The sequence below is a fragment of the Chanos chanos genome, chromosome 13, assembly GCF_902362185.1.
Source record: "Chanos chanos chromosome 13, fChaCha1.1, whole genome shotgun sequence".
NCBI lineage: Eukaryota > Metazoa > Chordata > Actinopteri > Gonorynchiformes > Chanidae > Chanos > Chanos chanos.
In genome coordinates, this window is record NC_044507.1 from 11,720,779 (window position 1) to 11,732,254 (window position 11,476).

General features: G+C 36.6%; 1 protein-coding gene across 1 annotated transcript; it reads left to right on the top strand.

The window, feature by feature from the left end:
* The first annotated feature begins 6,026 nt into the window (after positions 1-6,026).
* rcvrna (recoverin a) lies at positions 6,027-7,228 on the top strand. The gene is made up of 3 exons (XM_030790351.1): positions 6,027-6,407; positions 6,808-6,919; positions 7,110-7,228. Exons 1-3 carry the CDS (start codon positions 6,027-6,029, stop codon positions 7,226-7,228), a joined length of 612 nt encoding a protein of 203 aa, XP_030646211.1.
* Positions 7,229-11,476: the final 4,248 nt, after the last annotated feature.

Here is an 11,476-nt window from a genome sequence, read left to right on the forward strand (position 1 = left end):
CATAGACAACCCACTCACAGAGAATAAAGGATTGTTATACAGAGTGTATGTTCATGTGTAAATAGCTCCTATGTACAGCACAAGCTATTTACACATATTCTGCCTCACTGGTCACATCTTCAGTGCATTAAATCAGTTGATCATATTGTGATTGGAAGAATTTGGTGATGACATTTTGCTTTGGCCACTCATGGCCAATATATGAGTAAAAGAAGATTTAAAGGATATGATACATGCAAACCAAGTATTTACAATTCATAATTATATTATATTTAATTCATGGAAAGAAATTACTTGTTATTTAGGGGAAATTAGCAATGTAATCAGTGTATTAAATAATCATTAAATAACATAATAATTAAATTATGTTATTTATTTTAAATTATGTAATTAAAAAGCTTATTAAATATCATAAATAACTTGACATAGAAAATAATATGTCAAGTTATTTATTTATTCATAAGTATTTTATTCATCAGAAATTTCAGAAAGAGTTGTCCAGAGCAGTCAGTTTCTGTTATAAACTTTTTCTTAACTTACCATTCACGTCTTTGAAATGAGTAATATGTAGGCTGGTGTGGCTTTGTGCTCAGTGGTTTGTGCTAAATAACTGGTTTGATAGTTTTGCTGATTAAAACTTGATAATTAATCTGATAATTAATTTGCTTAGACTAGATGGTTATAGTAGAATCATACAGTGAACTGAAGTAGCACCCACTGGACTTCTCATACTTCTCAGACTGGCAATATGAAAAAAAAGCACAATAAAAATGATAAAAGGCTTGACTTGAGCACTTTTTGAATTCTTGCATATAAATGACTGAAGAGTCAAACATGCCACCCACCATTTACTACAGATCACAGTACGCAGACGTAATGCATTTCTTTGCATCAGCCCTTTATAATCGCAGTTAAATGAGCTCATCAAACGCTTGATGATTTGTTGAAAAGTGGAATCAGGTGTAATCGTGCTAGTGCTGGGCTGAAAAAAGAAGAAGAAGAAGAAGAAAAAAAAGGCGGGGTAGAGTGGGTCAGAGGAACAGATTGAGAAGCGGATTATCCCCATTCCCAGTGCTTTAATGACTGGCCCACTGAGCTCCCACTGTCCTTTTCTTTCTTTCTCTCTCTTTTTTTTTCAGGACACGAACCTTATTAAACTCTAAAGGCCCTGGAACAGACATATTCAATTTGATGTCACTCACAAATCAGATCACTGTCTTACAGCCTGTTCATTCGTTTCTTTACTCATTTGTTTGGTAAGGCTTTGATTACATGGCAGATATTCTAAACGACATTGTTGTCAAGGACATCTCAGAGTTCCAATTGGTGGAAATACTGATAGAAATCATGGATGTAATGTAATCTCACAAGTATTACGTATTTATTCTGTCGTGGTCTGCATCTGATGGCAGAGTATGTATTTGTAATGTATGCTATGGCTAAGGCACAGGTTCACTGTGTAATCCTCCCACAGAAAACAACTGGGTCCCCCAGGTCAACAGCATCAGGAACATTCATTTTGGCCTCTCTTGTCACCAGGGCTTAAACTAATTTCAGGGAGAATTTATTAGACCTATTTCACCTGGAAAAAAAAAAGGAAAATGAAAACGTGGAGGCAGTCTGTTTACATGATGACTACCTGCACATGCCTGTGCTCAAACATAATTTGTTTTTCCAGTTAAGCTCCAGGAAATACAGAATCATGTTCCTGAGAGATAATGGATTTTAAAGTTTACTTGTTTTGAGTCTTATATCAGTTGATGCACAGCAATATATAGATTTTTTTTTTTATTTCAGTATTGTTCTGCCATATACAAAAGGATTATAATAAAGAGTTTTCTGGTGCAGATGGATCAGGTGACCTGAGCTTTTTGACATTTCGAATTTCTTTTTTCATGAAAGAAAAGTATATGAGAAAGATATGACTCTGAGTGAAGACAGTACAGTCTTAGGCTAGCAAAAATCAGGTCTTTTTAAAAAATGATTTGACTTTTTTTTTTAAATACACCACATATCATTGATAACTGACTACATACCCACCACTCATAATGACACGGTGAATTATTCTGACTGCAGTTGTCTTCAACTGTTCTAGAAAATTAGCATTTTTAGTGAAAAAACCAACATAACAATACAAGTAAATGGAGGAATGAATGAATGAATGAATGAATGAATGAAAAATCCAAGTGTTTGATCAAAAAATGTCTTATGCACCAACAAATATAGAAATTGTTAGAATGGACCCACATGTCAATTCTGGTGAGGTTCACCGTCAACAGATAGGTCATTTTGTTCAAAAATGTCCTCCAAATGTGTTTGAAAAAAAAATTGCCTATGGTTAAAGTTGGGGATAGTAACACACTGCAGTTTGTGTTACATTTCATATAGTTATGACAGAAACATGTCATGTCAGTATTTCAGTGTCTTTTTCATGAAATCAGGTTGAGATAGATCCTAGTCTATCATGGACTATATTTTAAAGAGCCAAACAATATACTCTCAGTATATCTTCAATATACTCCCTTGTTTTTTGCCTGGAACGCCAGCTGTGTATGTCATACCCATTGAAATATATGGCTATTAATCTGTTGAGCTGTTACGTATTAGATGTGGAACGTGCAGTGGACTAATTACTTAAGCGACTTAGACAAGCTGGGTGTCATAATGCCATCTATCTGGGGAATTAACACAACACAGGCTGTGTTTTACCTGCCCACAAATGTATTTATTTCTGTTTAGGGAGGGTAATAAAGCTGTGTTTGGCGTCAGACCTAATCTGGCCACTCTCTTGCTTGCTGATTCTTGGGGATTTTAAAAAGATAATCTGGGTAGTAGGCAGGTACAGAAAGTTTTCACAAGGGTAAAATAATTTTTCAGTTGAGAAAATAAAACAGTAAAAAAAAAAAACATTCGTGAAGCAAGCAAAGAACTAAGTTCTTAGTAATGTAAACTGTACAGAGTTAAGATCAGATCAGATTATTTCCTTTAAACTATTAGAATATAGGACTCATCAAAAACCAGAGAGGGATCCAGAAATTACGTTGATAGTCCCTATAGGCTTCGTACACATGGCAATGTAAGACTATATGTGACCGAATAAGTGGACGATTTCCAGGACAACATGTAAACCAGCTTTCTCTTTCTGTCAGAGGGGTTTGTCATGAAGATATAAGCTTGTTACTGTGTTGTCCCGCCTTCCTGATGGCAGGGCAACACAAATAGCCAATCGGTGTTAATGAGGTGAACTGGGTCACAAGCTCAGGCTCACGTGACCTGGGCCTGAATTCAACAGATTAGAGTAGACCAGTAGACCTGTGTTGAGTGCTTAGCCACGGTGAAGCACTCAACACAGCGCTCAACTGTCAACAGTCTTTGCCTGCTCAGCCACAACTGCCCTGTGGTTTGTACTCAGTTACAGCAATGATAAACCGTACAGCCCCAAGTTACACACCATCTGTATCCTGATATCTGAAATATCTTGCCTAAAAAACACCGCTGTGGGGAATGAAAGAGAATCCTCTATACTTAAGAAAATATTATGTCAGAAAATACAAAGTATGGTAAAATGACGGTGGTGAATTACATTACTTGATTACAGAAATGCTATAATTAACAGCACTTTTCAAATGAGTTTACTGGTTATAAAATCACCGTGATTTTATAAGGAAATAACTTAAAAATAAGTCTCAAAGGAAAAAAGGAATGTTCAAAATGGGCTATTAGGCAATGCTACCACACACAAGTCAATAGACACCATTATCTGCTATCCTGTGGATTCTCTTAAATTGATCTTTATAACACAAAATTATTGAATAGGCTGTAAAAATGTGTCTGAACACCTATGTTTTACTTCCATACATTTGACAGATGTGAAAGGGCATTAGGTTATAAGCTTAAATCTGGTCCTCTGGTCTAAAGCTCTTCCCTGTGCCTGTGCAGTCAAAGACAGAGGTCAAAAGACCAGTGGCTGAACTTTAGGTGAACTCTTAAACTTGTTACACACGGAAAGCATAAAATTTTAGGCAGTGAAGCTGCTCTTTCAAATATTTCAACACTGCTTAAAGAGACTAAGGGGAACTTTGTTGCTGCAGCCCTTCATACCAACTCACACTTGCTGAATTGCGTTATAGTCCAATGCTAATGCGCCCGATCCATTTTGAACCTGAAAATGCTGGTCTAAAGTATGGATTGGCAAATACCCAGAATGGTAAAGACTTCAGTGATAAACTCTTAGTGACAAGGTCAAGTGTTTTCACGTCAGATCACTCCAGCTTCAAACTGAGTTTTTCTTATCGCTGATGGTATGTGTTTCATTCATTATTATCTTTAAAATGGTTATAATGATGTCAGGATTGAATGATGGTGTATGTAGACTATGCTATATTCTTACATCTAACATGTTTCTGTCAGGAACCCTGCGCTGTGTTAATGAAGAAACCATTTCAAATTTCATGGTGGACAAATGGTGTGGCTACTTAGATGTTTTATCTATTTAAAATAAAAATGTCATTACCTATCATCTGGTCATGATGAACTCATATAACTTAAGTTTTAAAGTAAGATTTATATATAAGTTTGATGTACAGTGCAGACTGAAAATGGGACAGGACTCAGTGGTGTGGGGTGCTTTTAACACTTGCATTAATGGGAAATAACACCATGGTTCCACTAATGTAGGAAAGTATGCATAACCCTTTCAGAAAAATGAATCACAAAAATTCTCATTTGCTTGTTATAATCTGAAACCTTTTTTGTTTTACAGGTTTAACACATTTTTTCCAGAGTTTAAAGAAACAGCAGTTATGCTATGGAGCATTGCAAGCATATCCTTAGTTTTCTTTTAATTACCTGGTTTCATTTAGTCCAGTTTCTGTGGCAGATGGCTGTCTAATCCAGCCCCACTAAAGATATGAGACACTTTTTGAGGACCTGAAAACAGACTCATTGCTAGGCAACCCTGAGCATTGTTACCATGGTGACTTGTGCTGTTCTGAAATGAATGATAAAATGTTTGAAAGTGACTAGCATTCTAGGATATCATAATCTAGATTTTGTGGAGTCATTTAAAAATTCAAAAGCCTTGAACCAGAGTTGGGCTTAAAGGCTAGCAAACGGTTTGGCCCAGGGGTGTCGAAAAGATCTGGGGTTAAGTCCAGGGCTAAGAAAACCAGAGCTTTTCATCTGGGTGCGCACATCTTCTGACTTTGTGTGAACTGTGCAGCGCTTGATTACTCCCCCTCCTTCGGATGCTGCAAGTCCAGTTGAGCTCTGTTACACAGTCTGTCTGTTGTTTTGCTACAAACAACTCTTTTTTCAGGCCAAAAATATTCAGGGCTATAACCCCGAATGATCGGACCTAACAATGCCACTGGTTTGGCCCCAATGCCCGCCTCTAAAATAGGAGACTGTTTTAGTATATTTCCCATATTTGTTTGATTGTGTTTTGAAGAGGTGGAAAAAGAAAAGAAAAAGAAAAAGAAAAAGAAAAAGAAAAATGTAAAAAAAAAAAAAAAAAGTAATATTGTGCCGTATTTTGTAGAATACACTGATTTAAAATATATTGCAGACAGTGCTCCACTGATGTCTTGATAGTCGCACAACAGAAATTTCTTCACTTTAACATGCTTTCAAGCAACTAAAAACTTATAAAAGAATTTATTACGGCTCATAAGAAATTTATTTCTGGGGCCTTCATCTCAGATTTCATGTCAACATGCAACACACATCTCATTAGGTCCTCTTAACATGCCTAAAAACTCATGTGACGTAGCTAATTAATCTTTGAGAAAGCCTGTCTGGATTTAAACAGAGATATCCATAATCTCATTCCGCTCTTACTGGAGCTGACAGAGAGAAAGAAGACCACAGAGGGTCCACGTAGCATCCAGACAAATACATCTCCAATCTGAAACTGACAACCGAGGAGAAGGAATTAGAGTGAAAAAGAGACAGCAGCAATAGCAGAAAAGGAGGCAGCAGTTAAAAAAAACCAAAACCTTTTTTTTTTATAAAGAGCCGTTTGCAGAATGGGAAACAGCAAGAGTGGAGCTTTGTCAAAGGAACTGCTGGAGGATTTGAAGCTGAACACTAAGTACTCAGAGGCAGAGCTCAGTACTTGGTATAACAGCTTTCTCAAAGAGTGTCCAAGTGGCCGCATCAGTAAGGAACAGTTTGAGGGCATCTATGCCAGCTTCTTCCCAGATGCTGATCCCACGGCCTACGCGCGACACGTTTTCCGTAGCTTTGACACCAATGCGGATGGTACGCTGGATTTTAAGGAGTACATAATTGCGCTGCATCTCACCTCCTCAGGAAAAACCCTCCGCAAGCTGGAGTGGGCCTTTTCTCTGTATGACGTGGATGGAAATGGCACTATCAGCAAAAATGAGGTTGAAGAAATTGTTAGGGTATGTCAATGAGTGTGGGTGCGATATTACACGATGTCTAGCTGATGAAGGCGGTTTTCTTTGAAGTCAAAGAAAATGGGCAAAAAATAAAGATTTAGCAAAATTTCTTCTCAGGATTGTAATTATAACACAGAAAAGATTTCAGACTGTAGATATTGGAGATCATTAATTGAAATTCCTGATCATTACATTACATTCATTAAAATTAAAACTTGATTGCTGGACGTTAATAGAGAATCTCTTGTCACTTTTCATATTTGCGGACCTTCTTATTTCTTACCTTATTTTCATGTTGTCAAAGTCTTGGACAGTTGGTTGTGAGTTGTGTGGTGTTTATAAAAGTTTTCTAAAGACAGTTCATTATCAATATCAAAAATTGAACAATTCTCTCACGTTGTAGGCAATATTCAACATGATACCCACCGAGGATCAGAAAAATCTGCCTGAAGATGAAAACACACCAGAAAAACGAGCAGATAAGATCTGGAACTTTTTCAAAAAGGAAGAAAACGGTAATTGTTGGCAAAGACCATTGTTCAAACGTGTAATAACCAAATTAACCCACTTTTGAGCAAAGTTAGAGGAAAGTTTATTCAATATCAGTAATGAAACTACTATTGAATGACAACTGGAACTGACTTATGGATGAGTGTTGCATAATTAATGAATTCAGTTTCTAAAAGTATGTGTATGTGTCCACAGATAAGATTGCAGAAGGCGAATTCGTTCAGGGGGTGATGGACAACAAGGACATCCTGAGGTTGATACAGTATGACGAGCCTCAGAAAATTAAAGACAAACTGAAGGAGAAGAAACAGTAGTGGTCAGACCAAAACACGTCTTTTTTTACCCCCGCCTCCTCCCCTCCTCAATAAGACTGTTAACCACAGCTTTTCTGTTTACAGACAACTTAATGTTCCGTCTGAACCTGACTGCTTTTGCGTTAGAGTACTGTCCAAATGGGTCCATACGGTGCGTAAGTCCCGCAGAGATACTGACCAAAGCAGAGCCGTGACCCAATTCTGTAACCCAGAGCGACAAAGTGCTCATCTGCCTAGCTTCTCCTCCGACGCTAACCAGTATGAATATGTACCGTCTTCACTGTGGTTTAGTGGTTCAGTGACTCTCCTGTGTCCAATCACCCATCTGCTGTTTCACTCCACTGCCTCAGGCTCATTCATATTCAGTTTGGTTTTTAGAGACAAGAATAAAAGAGGGACTGTTAACAGCCATCAGGCTCACGTTCACAACCCACCCTCCCTCCCTCCTCTCTTCTAATGAATCCGCTTACAATCTGAAGGTCAATTTGGAGAAATCCTCTGGGGGGCAGTGGCATTGGTTCAGATGCTCTGCTTTCAGAGTTCTGCTGGTCTTGGATCTTTACAGTATACAAGTGCCAGTACTGAGTCGTCCACTAGTTTTAAACGATTAACACTCAACACGCTACAAAAAGATTACATGTCTATTATTTAATACCTCTCCGTTGTTTTTGTATGGAATTTGATCAGATAAGATGCAGGTGATTAGATATGACAAAGTGATAAGATATGTTAACTATGCTAAACTTAATGGCTTTTTGCATTTAGATAGAGTGAAATGTCATGTAAATATATTCTGACCTATTATTGTCAGTCATATCCATAAAATAACTGGCCTTTTCCATTGTAGACTGAATTCACATGATGTGTTATTTTTATTAAAATCCTATAAAGCAGTACACCAAACGCAGATGGCTCTATGTATGCAGGTATGTTGGTATAAAGAAAGGTTGCTATCTACAGTAAATGTGTTGTAAATATTGTTCAGTGACTGTAATTCAGTAAAAACTACTGTTCTGTAAATGTGCTCTTGCTAATTTAGCCTGTGAATGTAAATGTTTTGGTAATTTTTTGAAGCTTTTAATAAATATCATAAATTAACAGCAGAAATGATTGTCCTGTGCCCATTTGTCATTTTCACTGGTGCTAATTTTTAGATTTAAAATAATCTGAATCAAATGCTTAGCACACTATCCCTCAGGACTGCTACATGGCTGCTATCTTTTCCAGAGAGTTTTACCGATTATGAAACTGACTTCTGCAATTAAGTTGGTTTAAGATTAGAATGTGAAAACTTTGATGACAAGAGGATGTCTCAGTCTGTCAAATATATGTTTATATTTCCTCCTCAGTCTAGGCTTTGGAAGTGAGCCAGAAATATAAGGCTTATCTTTCTCTTATGCTAAAGCCTACTTTGTCTCAGCCCCATTCATGACCTGGTTTCAGGGCTAACCAATGGCGAGACAGTCCTGGGGGCACCTGCTGACCCCAGGGGAATCAAGGCTAAGGGTTAAATTTCATCTGCTTAAAAGGGATAAAGTTCACTTCAACCCCATCTTAGAAATCTGCATGGTCATCAGTTTGAGCACAGAGTCACTCAAAACGTAATGTATCCACGCAGAAGTACTGTGTGAAACAGAGCCAAGCCATGACACACTGATTCTGATCACCTCTATGACAGGCTGTAAATAAATATAATCCAACTTTTTGTTTTCTTTGGATACTGTAGTCGTTTGCCGGGTGTGTTCAACTTCAGTATGACAGATCTGAAAATTTAAATACGACAATTCTGGGTTGATGAATAATTTCAGTGAGAACCATTTACTTAGGAGCTGTTTAAATCAACGTTTACCATATTGTACATGAAATAAATTTAGTTACATACACATACGTTTAAGTTAACATCTCTGTTGTAATACACAAAAATGCACATCACTGACTTTTTCCAGAGTATCATTACAACTTATGCAACATGTATATTAATTCAGGAATAGTTTGGGTAACATCAGACAGTTAACCAAAAACATGCGAAATTCATTGTTAACCAGTTGTGTATTAAGCCTGTTTATAGTATATATTAAGCCAAATAAGCCAGCTTTGTTAGTAACTGTACAAAAATAAACATTATTAAAAAATCATTTTCAATTTGTTCCTGAACTTTACCAACCACTGTGGAACTTGTACGTCTGATTCCTTTTTAACGTAATCAACAAAACTGCCAGTAAGTGTATTTTTTTTCAACACGTGACAAATATAATGTGATTTTTGACAGGAGTTTGTAACTATTTCATTACACATATAATCCCTGCAACATTATACAGCTAAATGTACACTTACTACAATGCTGTGACATAGACAGACAGAGAAACATACAACACGTGCATGCAAATTCTCTCATTTGATGACGGGGTCTTCATATTCCACTGTATAGCCATGTGGAAAACATAGAGATGAAATATAGACCTGTATAAGATCTGATATTTGTAGTTTCTGTTATGGCAAAACATTTTCTTGTCTTGCCATGGCTATGGCTTCCTCAATACTTTGTCCATTGGAGTTAATGTAATTCTTATATGTAACAGTTTTCGTGAATGTGTATATTTTTCATAGAACTATCTGAAAAGTAAAATGAATTACATATAAAACATACTGTGCACAAGGCGTTGGCACAAATGGTAATGTCACACTCAATGAAAGATCACAGAAATCATACTTTTTATATGTGTGATTTATAAATATTTCTCCAAATGGGTTCTTGCTGTGGTCACATAAAATCGCTCATTTCGACAGATGATTATCTGTTGCAGCTGTGTTGGGATGACTTGTGAATGAATTTTCTGTATTTAGAGCATTTTCACACAACACGCACACATACACACACACACACATGAAAAAACCATCCAAGATTTCCATGTCACTGATGTTACATGGAATCCCACAAGAAGTCTCCTTTATGTTTCACCGAAAAGGGAAAACTGATCTTTTTTTTTAATTCGAAGTTGTCAATATTATCATTAATAATATTAGGTTGGTAAGCTGCCATTGCATGCCTGAGTCTAAGCCAATGTAAGAAACACAGGAGAGCTATCGCTTTGTAAACGTATATCAATGTAAAATTCAACATCGACTGCATTACTGTGAAAAACAAAACAGACAACAGGAGACAAACACTTGTTGGTTTGTGCAAAACCGACACATTTAACATTTAACAATGAAAAAACTACAGAGGCAATCACTTCTGTACATCTATATACAAACACTAAACACAGTTTTACATTAACATTCCAAGGCATTTAACCTTTAGGCACTAAAAGGTGTGCATTGTAACAAAAAGATCGTTTATAGTCACATCCAATCCACCTTTGATTCTCACCTGGATTCAACTGGCCTACCATATAACTTGACCTTTGACCGCTGACTTACAAAACACAGAGTTTTGTTCATTTTTTATGTGGCCGTGATATAAGGAGATGCCTGTTGTGTTACGTGTAAAAAAGGTTTCTTGGCTTGCATTCAGGGGAAATCATATGATTGGGCACTTGATTCCTGGCCCTTATGTGCAGTACTTGTCAATATTTACTCTTGGAACACAACCAAAGAAGTGAATTACCACTTGTGGCTGTGGCAGTTTTTCTATCACACAAATACGTATACATTTCCATACGGACTCTATAGAACTATTCATAGATTTTTAGATTTTTTTCCGCACACATTTTGAGAATTGTACGTTTCTCTGCAAGATAAATCTGCATGAATATGAAAATATATCCATATAACGATAATGGGGTTTCTCCCTGTTTGTCTCTTTCTTTGTGAAAAGTAAAAATATGATTGCATTAAAGGACATTTCAAATTTTTTGACTGCAGATTAAACAGTGTGACCTGACAATAAAATACTTTTCACTCATATTTACTGCTGTGGGAGCATGCTGGTTTTATAAATTATTAAGACGCAATTTGCTTTTTTTTCCTCTTAAGGGGAAGTATAAAACAAATGGTGATATTTGAAGACTGCCTTTGACTGAATAAAGACTCTTACTTTACCGATAAGAATTTATAACTGAATAAAAACCTCCAAAGAGGAAGAAGTTATGTGCTTCTGTACGACCAAATTAATGCCGGTTTAGTTTACTTCTGATTAAATGATAAAGGTCTACTCAGTGACAATTTTATCAACCGATCACTTAAATGTAAATGTATTCAAACACTGTCACAAAACTCTTCATGCTCTGGGCCTTGAACAATCAGTGC